The 18,010-nt window shown below is 29.8% G+C and overlaps 1 protein-coding gene across 1 annotated transcript in view; it reads right to left on the reverse strand.

The window, feature by feature from the left end:
- Positions 1 to 18,010, reverse strand: part of LOC136039818 (BAI1-associated protein 3-like) — a gene marked incomplete in the record, with an annotated part of 299,965 nt that overhangs the window by 188,011 nt on the left and 93,944 nt on the right. Inside the window, 1 exon segment of the mRNA XM_065723725.1 lies at positions 1,674 to 1,718. Within this exon segment, the coding sequence (XP_065579797.1) occupies positions 1,674 to 1,718 (45 nt within the window).

An 18,010-nucleotide genomic window follows, 5' to 3' on the forward strand; every position in this document is an offset into this window, starting at 1 on the left:
CAAATACCCCGAGGGTCTTACTTGCCACAGTGAATAAAACAAGCAACAATTATAAAATAAGTGAATAGCTTCGAAGACCACACTGCCTTTCCTTGAAGAAAATATAACAGTTCAAAATAGGGATGAAACCTTTTAATCGACAGAGAAACAAATATAAAATTTTAAATGAATATTTCGGACACATACACAGTGTCCATCATCAGCAGTAAAACTAAAAGACATCAGCAGTAAAACAAACAAAATTTATACCTAATAAACCAATTACATACAGTTTAATGCTCTCAATGTTTTTAATTCAACAGCGGAAGCAAATATCCCTGACCTTTATAGTTCCGGTTCATTAGATTTATCTGTAATATCAGGTGGACAGAGGTCAAAGCTCTTAGGTATATTGAAATATTTAGGTATATATATATTGAAATATTCAGTGAAAATTTAATATTTGTTTCACTGTCGATTAAAAGGTTTAATCCCTATTTTGAACTGTTATATAGTTTAAAACAAGTGAAATTGAATTTCTGTTACAAAGAAGATTAAAAAAAAAAAAATATCTTTCTTATCACCGAACGAAGCTCGGTTTCCTGGTAGTGAGCTATTAAAAACAGAAGAAGTTATGAAAAATAGAATACTATGAACAGGGATATTTTGTATTTCAGTTTTATTGAAGTCTTGCACTCCCTTTTTGTCTTTTCTTTTGCAAAATTAATAACCGGGTTATTAATTTAAAGAAATATCGGTATTTTAGTAATAATTGATTCAAGTTCCACTCGAACCAAGAATTGGGACGCCAAAGCCAAGACTCTTTTATTCTAATTAATCTTGCTGGGTGTGTAACAAGCTTTACTTTTTCTATTCAGCGTTTGGTCAACATTTATATCGCCTTTTAACAAGCAAAATATTTTCTCTAATGTTTCGTTGGTATACCGAGAAACAGTACCATGAACTCAATAGGGCAGTAAACCTACTTTTGTTCCAATGGGAGATGCTTTTCACGAGGAGATTAAGCAAATTCATAACCAATATGTTTAGATTATTATTAGATCTTAACATTAAAAATAAAGTGCTATAGTATTACATTAATTAGTTTTTGAGTGATCCGAAGCATCAAGCATAACCAAGATCTTCAATAGTGTCATAGTTTCCCCCAACCAGGGGTAATATGATCAGGCTCAAATCAAACGACACTTGACAATGAAGATCAGGACTCTAAGAACGACTACCAAAATTAAAAACACATAAGAATGCATGAACTTTTTACTTTTTGGATTGAGTAGTTCTAAATAACCTCGTTCAAAACCAATAGACGTGACTGAAAACGAGTATTTTTTCCAATGGTCATTTTTAACATTTTCCTAACACTTGTTTTCGACAGTGATTTTGTCCTATTGAAGTATCCTACTAATTAAGTCTTCATACTGCTGAACCTTCAGTATTCATAAAATAAAAAAAAAAAAAATTAAAAACAGTGCTGTCGTTAGAGCTACTGAAGAAACACATTTGAAGGGATTTTTTCTGGATCTACTTATTTGCTTTCGAATCTCACAGTAGATTTAGATTTAGTTTTTTATTCATTTCTTTCATAAATTTTAGAAATTATAGTACATAAGTCTGGGCAATAGTTCTTGTATGCAGATGTTGGATAACTCAAGTCTTGGTAGTGAAAAGCTACTTACCAAATATCTAAGTGCAGTGAGTCCGTGTGGGGATCGTCAATATCGCTGTAAATAAAGAAATTATTGTCAAAAATATAATTCGAATAACGAGTATAATTTATTTGTTTCTGTTTTACGTTAAAAAAAGGCTTACAAATAAAGACTTATATTGACTTGACCTTGCTGCATTTTAATTAAAACGAAAATAGTGTTGTATCTTTCAGAAACTTTAAAGTATTGAATACTAACCCGCCTCCTTTCCTCCTCAGTAAAAAAACTAAAAGCGACTTGTTTCGTTTTTTTTTGTAACGGTACTGAAACATTTTTTTTTCTTTAGTTATGGATCAGACACCTCTTGCGACGACATCTTAGCCAAACCCCTGAAAGAATATAGCAATTTTTAAAATGGACAGATATAACGTCATAAGATTATCAAACAGTTCGTGGTAACGAACTTTAAGTAAGGAACGACACAGCACAATAGCAACCGAAACTCTAAAAGAAAGAACTTTGATATAAACAGATATATAATAGAATTTGCTTGTTTTCATTCCAGATATCTAAAATTCATTAAGTTTAGTGTTACCAATAAAAAGCTACGCGCCTGAGAATATTTGCCTAATTTTGAAAAAAAGGGGAAACACATTCTAATGGTCAAGAGATCTTAACGAAAATCACATTATCAGATTCAGCGTATCAGAAAACTCTATAATAGAAATTTCAAATTCCCATGTGCGAAAATGGGCAATTTTGTTTTTTTTGCCAAAAGAAAGATCACGAGAGTGTTTTTATTTGTTTTTATTGTTGTTGTTTTTTCCCACCCCCTTTGTTCTTAAAGTCTTCTGATCAAAATATTTGGATATTCATTTTGTTCAGCATAGCTTGAAGGTCCAATAAATATGCCTTTGAAGATAACATTACACCCCGAGTCCCTTGGGAAAGATCTTTTATTCATAAAATTTTTCCATTATATAGGTATGGTATTTGTTATTGGAAAGTAAGCATACATTTTTAGGGGGATTTTTCTACTTGGAGGATTTTCCAAAGGAACGATTTTCCATGGGGACTGAAGTTTTCGGGGGATGAACTTCCCAGGTGAAAATTTACACTGGGAGAGAATTCCTGAATTTACCAGAATTCCTATATAAATTTCTTTTTACGAGTCTTACTTTCTCTTTGCTGACTCATTTTTACATGTGGAGATGTTAAGGAGAGTGGTCGGGAGGGGGGTGGATTTTTTACTAGTTTAGAGTTGTCTAGAGTATCTTTCAGTAGGAGGAGGAACTTTTCACGGGAGAAATTCATCATAGGGGAGTTTTACACGGGATAAATTCTCCAGAGAAAATTTTCTGCGGGAGTAATTTTCTACTGGAAAGCGGGTTATTTGCAGGATAACTTCTTCACGGAGGAGGAGATTTCCAGCATGATTTTAAAAATAACCTTTTCAAATGAAAGTGTGTTAAGAAAAAATTTTCACCTGGATCCATCCATAAGAATTTTTTTTTTTGGGGGGGGGGGAATTTTCAGCAAGAATGGGAATGTCTGAGAGGAATTTTGCTGGCAGAAGGGAGGGGGCATTTTACGTGGAAATAACTTTTCATAGAGCGATTTTCCCTTGGGAAAAGAAATTTCCCACGGAGGAGGGGCTGGATTTCCCGGCATTATTTAAAAGATCAAAAATTAAGCAAAAAACTAGTTTTTTTCAACTGAAATTAAGGAAGAACATCCAACTTAAAAGAAACAGAAATCATTACTTATATTGGAGGAGCTTCCCTCTCCTCAATGCCTCACTCTTTAAGCTAAATTTTGACTTTTTGTCCCAATTTTTTAAGAATAACTCGCGTAGCACACGGGCCGTTTAATTAGAATAATAAGCATTTTAAATGTTCTAAAATAAATTAGCGTAAAGAGGGGGATATTGAGGAGAGGACAGCTCTCCATTTTTTATTTAATATATACATATATTTGTGTGCTTTCTATAATGTTAAAAATGTGATCCTTATTATAATAACTATATCTAAGTGTTATAATAATGATGAAAATGAAATCCCATTTTGATCTTAATGCAAATTTATATTAATAAAATTCGTTACTCTAATGTTATACAATGTGGCACCCTACCCTAAAGAAGCTTACCGATGATAATACAGCCGATAAAGTTAAGGCTACTACTCTTAATTAATAGTTCAGTTACTATGAGCTATCATTCGTCCTCTATTTTAAAGCTTCTTAAAAGATATATATATATATATATATATATATATATATATATATATATATATATATATATATATATATATATATACTAGCTGTTGGGGTGGCGCTTCGCGCCACCCCAACACCTAGTTGGTGGGGGCGCTTCGCGCCCCCCCCAAGCCCCCCCGCGCGCGTAAGTCGTTACGCGCCATAATAGTTACGCGCCATTGTAGTTGTGTCCCTATGTCCCACCTGTGAATATAGATATATATATATATATATGGTTTTAACTACGTAAAACTTGCGAATATACAACATTCTTTGCTGTCCCATTGTCTTTGCATATAAATAGATTGTCAGGTTATCCCCCTGTTTCCCCCGGTGTCCCCGTTGTAGTTGTGTCCCTGTGTCCCGGTCGTCATTTATATTCCCTGTGTCCCGGGTCCCGGTCATCATTTGTATCCCGGTGTCCCGGTCTGTATATACATTCGTTTTTTAGTTTTGTTTTTCTCCTTTATTTTTTTCCTTTTTTTTTCTTTTTTAGCTTATTTAGATTTTTAGATTTTTTAGTTTTTTTTATTAGTTTTTAGTTTTTATTTCTTTTTAGTTTTTTTGTCCCGGTCGTCATTTATATCCCCCTGTTTCCCCCGGTGTCCCCGTTGTAGTTGTGTCCCTGTGTCCCGGTCGTTATTTATATTCCCTGTGTCCCGGTCGTCATTTGTATCCCGGTGTACCGGTCTGTATATACATTCGTTTTTTAGTTTTGTTTTTCTCCTTTATTTTTTTCCTTTTTTTTTCTTTTTTAGTTTATTTAGATTTTTAGATTTTTTAGTTTTTTTATTAGTTTTTAGTTTTTTTTTCTTTTTAGTTTTTTTGTAGTTTTTACCTTCTTTTTAGTTTTGTTAATTTTTTTTTTTTACTTGTGTCCTGGTCGTCATTTATACTCCCTGTGTCCCGGTGCTTTGTTGATTGCTAATCGAACATTCCTTTTGTCCTGGTCGCTTTCTCTTTGAGTGTCGTCATTTATTTTTTTCTTTTTTAGTTCTTTTAGTTTTTACCTTTTTTAGTTTTTTTTTAGTTTTTAGTTTTTTTAGTTTTTTACCTTTTTTTAGTTTTTTTAGTTTTTTAGCTTTTTTATTTTTTTTATTAGTTTTTAGTTTTTTTGTAGTTTTTGCCTTTTTTTTTAGTTTTTTGTCCTGGTCGCTTTCTCTTTGAGTGTCGTCATTTATTAGTTTTTTCCTTTTTTTTTTTAGTTTTTTATTGGTTTTTACCTTTATTTTAGCTTATTTTTCAGTTTTTTCCTTTTTTTTAGTTTTTTTTTATTTTTTATTTTTTTTAGTTTTTTACCTTTTTTTAGTTTTTTTAGTTTTTTTAGTTTTTTAGCTTTTTTACTTTTTTTATTAGTTTTTAGTTTTTTTTTGTAGTTTTTGCCTTTTTTTAGTTTTTTCAGTTTTTTTTTTAGTTTTTTATTGGTTTTTACCTTTATAGTTTTTTTAGTTTTTTAGCTTTTTTATTTTTTTATTAGTTTTTAGTTTTTTTTGTAGTTTTTGCCTTTTTTTAGTTTTTTCAGTTTTGACGTCACCTAATCCAGTTTTTTCAGGTGACGTCACCTGACACATCCATCCACACATCCATCCACACATCCACAGACAGACAACTTATTTTTATATATATAGATATATATATATATATATATATATATATATATATATATATATATATATATATATATATATATATAAATAAGTTGTTTGTGTGTTATGTCTGTCTGTCTGTCTGTCTGCATATGACGTCTCAATTATTTCATCATATACCAATTCAAAAACGAATGTGTTCAAGCCAAAAAAAAACTAAAAATTGAAAAAAAGGTAAAAACTAAAAAAAAACTAAAAAGAAAAAAAAAACTAAAAACTAATAAAAAAATAAAAACTAATAAAAAAATAAAAAAGCTAAAAAACTAGAAAAACTAAAAAAGAAAGAAATTAAAAAAAGGAAAAAACTGAAAAATAAAGGAGAAAAACAAAACTAAAAAATATAAAATAAAAAAACTAAAAAGGTAAAAACTACAAAAAAAACTAAAAAGAACAAGAAAAAAACTAAAAAAAACTAAAAAAAAGGTAAAAACCAAAAAAAAACAAAAGAAAAAAAGGGGAAAAACACAAAAATTTATTTCATCATATACCAATTCAAAAACGAATGTAGATACAGACCGGGACACCGGGACACAAATGACGACCGGGACACAGGGAATATAAACGACGACCGGGACACAGGGACACAACTACAACGGGGACGCCGGGGGCACAGGGGGATATGTAAATGACGACGGGGACACATGGAATGTTCGATTAGCAATCACCACCAACAAAGCTCGAGGGCAATTATTAGAATCATGAGATATAACTAAAAAAAAACTTAAAAAAAGATAAAAAACTAAAAACTAAAAAAAAGACCAATTCAAAAACGAATGTTTATACAGACTGGGACACCGGGACACAAATGACGACCGGGACACCGGGACACAGGGAATATAAATGACGACCGGGACACTCAAAGAGAAATTACAGACTGGGACACCGGGACGACCGGGACACAGGGACACAACTACAACGGGGACGCCGGGGGGCACAGGGGGATATATAGATGACGACGGCGACACAGGGAATATTGGATTAGCAATCACCATCAACCAAGCTCAAGGGCAATCTTTAGATTAAAGAGATATAGATCTGAATACGGATATTTTTTCCCATGGACAATTATATGTTGCATGTTCAAGAGTCGGTAAACCTGACAATCTATTTATATGCACAGACAATGGGACAGCGAAAAATGTTGTATATTCGTAAGTTTTACGTAGTTAAAAACATATATATATATATATATATATATATATATATATATATATATATATATATATATATATATATATATATATATCTATATTCACAGGTGGGACACAACTACAATGGCGCGTAACGAATTACGCGCGCGGGGGGGGGGCGTGAAGTGCCCCCACCAACTAGGTGTTGGGGTGGCACGAAGCGCCACCACAACAGCTAATATATATATATATATCTATATATATAAAAATAAGTTGTCTGTGTGTGGATCTGTGGATGGATCAGGTGACGTCATGTTTCGGCTGACGTCATGAAATTAGTTGCCATCATTTTTGTTATGACGATGCTTAGTATATTGTAAACCACATTAATTTGGTTAATAATATACCATTTAAAACACCAAAATGAACATGCTGGAGTAGTCACTCGGTGAGAGAGGGTGTCAGAATGGAGAATGAAGGTCCCAGGTTCAAATCCTGGTTAGGCTAAAAAAGGTAAAAAACTAAAAACTAAACAAAAAACTGAAAAAACTAAAAAAAGGCAAAAACTACAAAAAAAACTAAAAACTAATAAAAAAAAATAAAAAAGCTAAAAAACTAAAAAAAACTAAAAAAAGGTAAAAAAATAAAAAAACTAAAAACTAAAAAAAAAACTAAAAAAAAGGAAAAAACTGAAAAATAGAAGAGAAAAAGAAAACTAATAAAATTAAGAATAAAAATAAAAAAAATAAAAAAGATAAAAACTAAAAAAAAGTAAAAAGAAAAAACGAAAAAAAACTAAAAAAGCTAAAAAAAAGGTAAAAACCAATAAAAAACTAAAAAGAAAAAAAGGAAAAAAACTAAAAAAAAATTTCATCTAAAAAACTAAAAAAACTAAAAAAAGGTAAGAACTACAAAAGAAAAAAATAAATGACGACACTCAAAGAAAAAGCGACTGGGACAAAAGGAATGTTCGATTAGCAATCAACAAAGCACCGGGACACAGGGAGTATAAATGACGACCAAAACTAATAAAAAAACTAAAAATCTAAAAATCTAAATAAACTAAAAAAGAAAAAAAAAAAAAAAGGAAAAAAATAAAGGAGAAAAACAAAACTAAAAAACGAATGTATATACAGACCGGACACCGGGATACAAATGACGACCGGGACACAGGGAATATAAATGACCATACATAAGCCATAATGACCAGGACATAAGTAAAAAATATAAATGAACCGGGACACAGTGACACAACTACAACGGGGACGCCGGGGGGCACAGGGGGATATAAATGACGATCAGGACACCGGGACTGGGAATGGTCGATTAGCAATCACCATCAACAAAGCTCAAGGGCAATCATTAGAATCATGAGATATAGATCTGAATACGGATTGTTTTCCCATGGACCATTATATGTTGCATGTTCAAGAGTCGGTAAACCTGACAATCTATTTATATGCACAGACAATGGGACAGCAAAGAATGTTGTATATTCGCAAGTTTTACGTAGTTAAAAACATATATATAATATATCTATCTATATTCACAGGTGGGACATAGGGACACAACTACAATGGCGCGTAACTAATATGGCGCGTAACGACTTACGCGCGCGGGGGGGCTTGGGGGGGGGCGCGAAGCGCCACCCCAACAGCTAGTATATATATATATATATATATATATATATACTAGCTGTTGGGGTGGCGCTTCGCGCCACCCCAACACCTAGTTGGTGGGGGCGCTTCGCGCCCCCCCCAAGCCCCCCCGCGCGCGTAAGTCGTTACGCGCCATAATAGTTACGCGCCATTGTAGTTGTGTCCCTATGTCCCACCTGTGAATATAGATAGATATATATATATGGTTTTAACTACGTAAAACTTGCGAATATACAACATTCTTTGCTGTCCCATTGTCTTTGCATATAAATAGATTGTCAGGTTTACCGACTCTTGAACATGCAACATATAATGGTCCATGGGAAAACAATCTGTATTCAGATCTATACCTCATGATTCTAATGATTGCCCTTGAGCTTTGTTGATGGTGATTGCTAATCGACCATTCCCTGTCCCGGTGTCCCGGTCGTCATTTACATCCCCCTGTTTCCCCCGGTGTCCCCGTTGTAGTTGTGTCCCTGTGTCCCGGTCGTCATTTATATTCCCTGTGTCCCGGGTCCCGGTCGTCATTTGTATCCCGGTGTCCCGGTCTGTATATACATTCGTTTTTTAGTTTTGTTTTTCTCCTTTATTTTTTTCCTTTTTTTTTCTTTTTTAGCTTATTTAGATTTTTAGATTTTTTAGTTTTTTTATTAGTTTTTAGTTTTTTTTTCTTTTTAGTTTTTTTGTCCCGGTCGTCATTTATATCCCCCTGTTTCCCCCGGTGTCCCCGTTGTAGTTGTGTCCCTGTGTCCCGGTCGTCATTTATATTCCCTGTGTCCCGGTCGTCATTTGTATCCCGGTGTACCGGAGTTGTGTCCCTGTGTCCCGGTCGTCATTTATATTCCCTGTGTCCCGGGTCCCGGTCGTCATTTGTATCCCGGTGTCCCGGTCTGTATATACATTCGTTTTTTAGTTTTATTTTTTCTTTTTTAGCTTATTTAGATTTTTAGATTTTTTAGTTTTTTTATTAGTTTTTAGTTTTTTTTTCTTTTTAGTTTTTTTGTCCCGGTCGTCATTTATATCCCCCTGTTTCCCCCGGTGTCCCCGTTGTAGTTGTGTCCCTGTGTCCCGGTCGTCATTTATATTCCCTGTGTCCCGGTCGTCATTTGTATCCCGGTGTACCGGAGTTGTGTCCCTGTGTCCCGGTCGTCATTTATATTCCCTGTGTCCCGGGTCCCGGTCGTCATTTGTATCCCGGTGTCCCGGTCTGTATATACATTCGTTTTTTAGTTTTGTTTTTCTCCTTTATTTTTTTCCTTTTTTTTTCTTTTTTAGCTTATTTAGATTTTTAGATTTTTTAGTTTTTTTATTAGTTTTTAGTTTTTTTTTCTTTTTAGTTTTTTTGTCCCGGTCGTCATTTATATCCCCCTGTTTCCCCCGGGTCGTCATTTATACTCCCTGTGTCTCGGTGCTTTGTTGATTGCTAATCGAACATTCCTTTTGTCCTGGTCGCTTTCTCTTTGAGTGTCGTCATTTATTTTTTTCTTTTTTAGTTCTTTTAGTTTTTACCTTTTTTAGTTTTTTTTAGTTTTTAGTTTTTTTAGTTTTTTACCTTTTTTTAGTTTTTTTAGTTTTTTTTAGTTTTTTAGCTTTTTTATTTTTTTTATTAGTTTTTAGTTTTTTTGTAGTTTTTGCCTTTTTTTTTAGTTTTTTTAGTTTTTTAGCTTTTTTATTAGTTTTTAGTTTTTTTTGTAGTTTTTGCCTTTTTTTAGTTTTTTTAGTTTTTTAGCTTTTTTATTTTTTTTATTAGTTTTTAGTTTTTTTTTGTAGTTTTTGCCTTTTTTTTCTCTTTGAGTGTCGTCATTTATTAGTTTTTTCCTTTTTTTTTTAGTTTTTTATTGGTTTTTACCTTTATTTTAGCTTATTTTTCAGTTTTTTCCTTTTTTTTAGTTTTTTTTATTTTTTATTTTTTTTAGTTTTTTACCTTTTTTTAGTTTTTTTAGTTTTTTAGCTTTTTTACTTTTTTTATTAGTTTTTAGTTTTTTTTGTAGTTTTTGCCTTTTTTTAGTTTTTTCAGTTTTTTTTTTAGTTTTTTATTGGTTTTTACCTTTATAGTTTTTTTAGTTTTTTAGCTTTTTTATTTTTTTTATTAGTTTTTAGTTTTTTTTGTAGTTTTTGCCTTTTTTTAGTTTTTTCAGTTTTGACGTCACCTGATCCAGTTTTTTCAGGTGACGTCACCTGACACATCCATCCATCCATCCATCCACAGACAACTTATTTTTATATATATAGATATATATATATATATATATATATATATATATATATATATATATATATATATATATATATATATATCTATATATATAAAAATAAGTTGTCTGTCCGTTACGCCAGATTATATCTTCTATATATATAAAAGAAAACAAACTAGAATGTAAAAACTGGAAATTGCATAAATATTTCGAAATATTTTGACAATAGATTAAAGTAATTCGAAAAAAGAAAAATGGTAAAAAACTAAAAAAAAACTAAAAGGAAAAAACTAAAAAATTAAAAATTAAAAAATTAAAAAAAGAAAAAACCTAAAAAGAAAAACGTAAAAAAAATAAAAGATAACAAACTAAAAAAAAACTAAAAAAAGCTAAAAAACTAAAAAAAAAGAAAAAACTAAAAAAAACTGGGAATTGCACAAATATTTCAATATATTTTGACAACAGATTAAAGTAATTCGAAAAACTTAAAACAGATACTCCAAATTTTGAGGTTTAATATAAATTGTTGGAGCTTTAGCATGCTTGGCACGTAAAGATTTTTCCAAGTATCAATGTTAGAATGAACATTGACAAATTGAAGAAAACAAATCAATAAAAAGAAGAAACTAAAAAAAAAGAAAAAACTAAAAAAGAAAAAAAAAAGAAAGAAGAAACTGTATCAATATATATAAAAATCTATATATATAAAAATAAGTTGTCTGTTTTTTATGTCTGTTACACTATGTCTGTTACGCCAGATTATATCTTATCTATATATAAAAATAAGTTGCAAGTATTTTTGTATTGAAGGTTTGCATATGAAGTCTGAAAAATAAAGAAGAAAAAGAAAACTGAAAAAAGAAAAATGGTAAAAAACTAAAAAAAAACTAAAAAGAAAAAACTAAAAAAAACTAAAAAATAAAAAAAAATAAAAAAAAGAATAAACTTAAAAAGAAAAAATGTAAAAAAAAAATAAAAAATAAAAAGGTAAGAAACCTCATTTATATATCCCCTTGTGCCCCCGGCGTCCCCGTTGTAGTTGTCTCCCTGTGTCCAGGTCGTCATTTATATTCCCTGTGTTCCGGTCGTAATTTGTGTCCCGGTATCCCAGTCTGTAATTTCTCTTTGAGTGTCCCGGTCGTCATTTATATAGATATATAGATACAGTTTTATTTCATTTTTTTTTCTTTTTTAGTTTTTTCTTTTCTTAGTTTTTTCTTTTTTAGTTTTTCTTTTTTAAGTTTCTTCTTTTTATTGATTTGTTTTCTTCAATTTGTCAATGTTCATTCTAACATTGACACTTGGAAAAATCTTTACGTGCCAAGCAAGCTAAAGCTCCAACAATTTATAATAAACCTCAAAATTTTGGGTATCTGTTTTAAGGTTTTCGAATTACCTTAATCTTTTGTCAAAATATATTGAAATATTTGTGCAATTCCCAGTTTTTTTAGTTTTTTCTTTTTTTAGTTGTTTAGCTTTTTTTTTAGTCTCCGGCGCCCACCAACTAGGTGTTGGGGTGGCGCGAAGCGCCACCCCAACACCTATATATATATATATATATATATATATATATATATATATATATATATATATATATATATATATATATATATATATATATATATATATATATATATATATATATATATATATCTATATATATAAAAATAAGTTGTCTGTGGATGGATGTGTGGATGGATGTGTCAGGTGACGTCATGTTTCGGCTGACGTCATGAAATTAGTTGCCGTCATTTTTGCTTTGAAGGTGACGTCATTCAAGTTATATAAGACATATGTTCGCCGTCATGTTTCGGCTGACGTCATGAAATTAGCTGCCATCATTTTTGCTTTGAAGGCATCATTTTTGCTTTGAAGGCGTGACGTCATTCAAGTTATATAAGACGGATGTTCGTGTAGAATTCTATTAATGCTTAAGTTTATAATGACTGATGAAGATGCTCAAAGAGTCTATGCCAGAAAACTTGCTGGTGATAGAGAAAGTCAGAAAAGAAAGCGTGCCGAGGAACTACCAGAGCAACGCGAAAGCAGACTTGCTGCTAAAAGAGAAAGTGAAAAAAGAAAGCATGCCGAGGAACTACCAGAGCAACGCAGAAGCAGACTTGCTGCTAAAAGAGAATGTGAAAAAAGAAAGCATGCCGAGGAACTACCAGAGCAACGCAGAAGCAGACTTGCTGCTAAAAGAGAATGTGAAAAAAGAAAGCATGCCGAGGAACTACCAGAGCAACGCGAAAGCAGACTTGCTGCTAAAAGAGAAAGTGAAAAAAGAAAGCATGCCGAGGAACTACCAGAGCAACGCAGAAGCAGACTTGCTGCTAAAAGAGAATGTGAAAAAAGAAAGCATGCCGAGGAACTACCAGAGCAACGCAGAAGCAGACTTGCTGCTAAAAGAGAATCTGAAAAAAGAAAGCATGCCGAGGAACTACCAGAGCAACGCGAAAGCAGACTTGCTGCTAAAAGAGAAAGTGAAAAAAGAAAGCATGCCGAGGAACTACCAGAGCAACGCAGAAGCAGACTTGCTGCTAAAACAGAATGTGAAAAAAGAAGGCGGGCCGAGGAATTACAAGAACAGCAAGAAATCAGGCTTGCTGCTGATAGAGAAAGTAAGAAAAGAAAGCGTGCCGAGGAATCAAAAGACCAGCAGGAAATCAGGCTTGCTGCTGATAGAGAAAGTAAGAAAAGAAAGCGTGCCGAGGAATCAAAAAAAACTAAAAAAAAGGAAAAAACTGAAAAATAAGCTAAAATAAAGGTAAAAACCAATAAAAAACTAAAAAGAAAAAAAGGAAAAAACTAATAAATGACGACACTCAAAGAGAAAGCGACCAGGACAAAAGGAATGTTCGATTAGCAATCAACAAAGCACCGAATAAAAAAAATAAAAAAGCTAAAAAACTAAAAAAACTAAAAAAACTAAAAAAAGGTAAAAAACTAAAAAAACTAAAAACTAAAAAAAAATAAAAAAAAGGAAAAAACTGAAAAATAAGCTAAAATAAAGGTAAAAACCAATAAAAAACTAAAAAAAAACTGAAAAAACTAAAAAAAGGCAAAAACTACAAAAAAACTAAAAACTAATAAAAAAAGGAAAAAACTGAAAAATAAGCTAACATAAAGGTAAAAACCAATAAAAAACTAAAAAGAAAAAAAGGAAAAAACTAAAAAAAATTTTCATCTAAAAAACTAAAAAAAACTAAAAAAGGTAAAAACTAAAAGAACTAAAAAAGAAAAAAATAAATGACGACACTCAAAGAGAAAGCGACCAGGACAAAAGGAATGTTCGATTAGCAATCAACAAAGCACCGGGACATAGGGAGTATAAATGACGACCAGGACATAAGTAAAAAAAAAAATTAACAAAACTAAAAAGAAGGTAAAAACTACAAAAAAACTAAAAAGAAAAAAAAAACTAAAAACTAATAAAAAAACTAAAAAATCTAAAAATCTAAATAAACTAAAAAAGAAAAAAAAAGGAAAAAAATAAAGGAGAAAAACAAAACTAAAAAACGAATGTATATACAGACCGGTACACCGGGATACAAATGACGACCGGGACAGAGGGAATATAAATGACGACCGGGACACAGGGACACAACTACAACGGGGACACCGGGGGAAACAGGGGGATATAAATGACGACCGGGACAAAAAAACTAAAAAGAAAAAAAAACTAAAAACTAATAAAAAAACTAAAAAATCTAAAAATCTAAATAAGCTAAAAAAGAAAAAAAAAGGAAAAAAATAAAGGAGAAAAACAAAACTAAAAAACGAATGTATATACAGACCGGGACACCGGGATACAAATGACGACCGGGACACAGGGAATATAAATGACGACCGGGACACAGGGACACAACTACAACGGGGACACCGGAGGAAACAGGGGGATGTAAATGACGACCGGGACACCGGGACAGGGAATGGTCGATTAGCAATCACCATCAACAAAGCTCAAGGGCAATCATTAGAATCATGAGGTATAGATCTGAATACAGATTGTTTTCCCATGGACCATTACATGTTGCATGTTCAAGAGTCGGTAAACCTGACAATCTATTTATATGCAAAGACAATGGGACAGCAAAGAATGTTGTATATTCGCAAGTTTTACGTAGTTAAAACCATATATATATATATCTATCTATATTCACAGGTGGGACATAGGGACACAACTACAATGGCGCGTAACTATTATGGCGCGTAACGACTTACGCGCGCGGGGGGGCTTGGGGGGGCGCGAAGCGCCCCCACCAACTAGGTGTTGGGGTGGCGCGAAGCGCCACCCCAACAGCTAGTATATATATATAAATAAGTTGTCTGTGTGTTGATCTGTGGATCAGGTGACGTCATGTTTGTTCGCATATGACGTCTGAATTATTTCACACTAAAACAAAAGAAGAAAAAAACTAAAAAAGGTAAAAACTACAAAAAAAAACTAAAAAGAAAAAAAAACTAAAAAAGCTAAAAAACTAAAAAAAACTAAAAAAAAGGTAAAAATCTAATAACTAAAAAAAAACTGAAAAAAATAAAAAAAAGGCAAAAACTACAAAAAAAATTAAAACTAATAAAAAAACTAAAAAAGCTAAAAAACTAAAAAAACTAAAAAAAAACTAAAAAAGGTAAAAAACTAAAAAAAACTAAAAACTAAAAAAGAAAAAAACTAAAAAAAAGGAAAAAACTGAAAAATAAAAGAGAAAAAGAAAACTAAAAAAATATGAATAAATATATATAAAAATAAGTTGTTTGTGGGTTATATCTGTCTGTCTGTCTGTCGAGTGACGTCGTGTTTGTCCGCATATGACGTCTGAATTATTTCACACTAATAGAAAAGAAGAAAAAAAACTAAAAAAGGTAAAAACTACAAAAAAAAACTAAAAAGAAAAAAAACTAAAAAAGCTAAAAAACTAAAAAAAAACTAAAAAAGGTAAAAAACTAAAAAAAAAATGAAAAAACTAAAAAAAGGCAAAAACTAAAAAAAAACTAAAAACTAATAAAAAAAACTAAAAAAGCTAAAAAACTAAAAAAACTAAAAAAACTAAAAAAAGGTAAAAAACAAAAAAAAACTAAAAACTAAAAAAGAAAAAACTAAAAATAAGGAAAAAACTGAAAAATAAGAGAAAAAGAAAACTAAAAAAATATTAATAAATATAAAAAATATAAATATAAATATAATATAAATTAGCAATCAACAAAGCACCGAGACACAAATGACGACCGGGACACAGGGAGTATAAATGACGACCAGGACATAAGTAAAAAAAACTAAAAAAATGGTAAAAACTACAAAAAAACTAAAAACTAATAAAAAACTAAAAAATCTAAAAATCTAAATAAACTAAAAAAGAAAAAAAAGAAAAAAGAAAAAAAAATAAAGGAGAAAAACAAAACTAAAAAACGAATGTATATACAGACCGGGACACCGGGATACAAATGACGACCGGGACACAGGGAATATAAATGACGACCGGGACACAGGGACACAACTACAATGGGGACGCCGGGGGGCACAGGGGGATGACGATGGCGACTCAGGGAATGGTCGATTAGCAATCACCATCAACAAAGCTCAAGGGCAATCATTAGAATCATGAGGTATAGATCTGAATACGGATTGTTTTCCCATGGACCATTATATGTTGCATGTTCAAGAGTCGGTAAACCTGACAATCTATTTATATGCACAGACAATGGGACAGCAAAGAATGTTGTATATTCGCAAGTTTTACGTAGTTAAAAACATATATATATATATATATATATATATATATATATATATATATATATATATATATATATATATATATATATATATATATATATATATATATATATATATATATATATATATATATATATATATATATATATATATATATATATATATATATATATATTCACAGGTGGGACATAGGGACACAACTACAATGGCGCGTAACTAATATGGCGCGTAACGACTTACGCCAACAGCTAGTATTTTATAATTTCATTATAAATAATAAATAATTTTATTATAAATTATATATTAAAAATTAATATTAGCCATTATTATTAGCTACATTAATATTATATATTAGCTACATTAATAAATATTAATAAATATTAGCTACAATTAGCTACAATTAATAAATACATTAATAAATATTAGCTACATATAATTATATATTAAATTGTATTTATTATAAATTATATTTATAATGTTATTATAAATAATAATAATTATAATTTTATTATAAATATTTATTATAATAGCTAATATTAATTACAATATTAATTATAATATTATTTAAATAATTAATATTAATATATAATTAAATATATATATATATATATATATATATATATATATATATATATATATATATATATATATATATATATATATATATATATATATATATATATATATATATATATATATATATAAATATGGTTTCTATTAGGTGATCGAATATTTTTTAATGTTTTATAATAATATTATTAATAATAAATAATTTTATTATAAATTATATATTAAAATTTAATATTAGGCATTATTATTAGCTACATTAATATTATATATTAGCTACATTAATAAATATTAATACATCAATAAATATTAATAAATATTAGCTACATATGATTATATATTATAATTATATTTATTATAAATTATATTTATATTTTTATTATAAATACTAATAATTATAATTTTACTATAAATATTTATTATAATAGCTAATATTAATTATAATATTAATTATAATAATATTTATATAATTAATATTAATATATAATTAAAAATATATATAATATCTTTATAAATATGGTTTTTATTGGGTGATCCAATATTTTTTAATATTTTATAATTTTATTATAAACAACAAATGATTTTATTATAAATCATATATTAAAAATTAATATTGGGCATTATTATTAGCTACATTAATAAACACTAATGCATTAATAAATATTAATAAATATTAGCTACAATTAATAAATACAATTAATGACATACAATTAATAAATACAATTAATAAATATTAGCTACATATAATTATATATTATAATTATATTTATTATAAATTATATTAATAATTTTATTATAAATATTTATTATAATAGCTAATATTAATTATAATACTATTTATATAATTAATATTAATATATAATTAAAAATATATATAATATTTTTATAAATATGGTTTCTATTAGGTGATCCAATAAGATACGAAACAATTTGCTATGAGTTGCTCTCGTCTTCTCAACTCTAACTACGAATTATACTCAAAGAAACTATCCAGTTATACACTTTTCTTCCTTCGAACTTTGAGAAACTAGGACAAATTTGCAGAAATTTAGCAGCCAAGATTGACTGCTAAAATTAAATAAGACTGGCGACTTCGCGTATCAGTGTGTAAATCCAAGACTGAAACTTGTACAATTTCAATGATAATGTACATGTGGCATTTTATGGTATAGCTGGGGAGATGA

This window comes from Artemia franciscana, chromosome 20 (genome assembly GCF_032884065.1).
Source record: "Artemia franciscana chromosome 20, ASM3288406v1, whole genome shotgun sequence".
NCBI classification, from domain to species: domain Eukaryota; kingdom Metazoa; phylum Arthropoda; class Branchiopoda; order Anostraca; family Artemiidae; genus Artemia; species Artemia franciscana.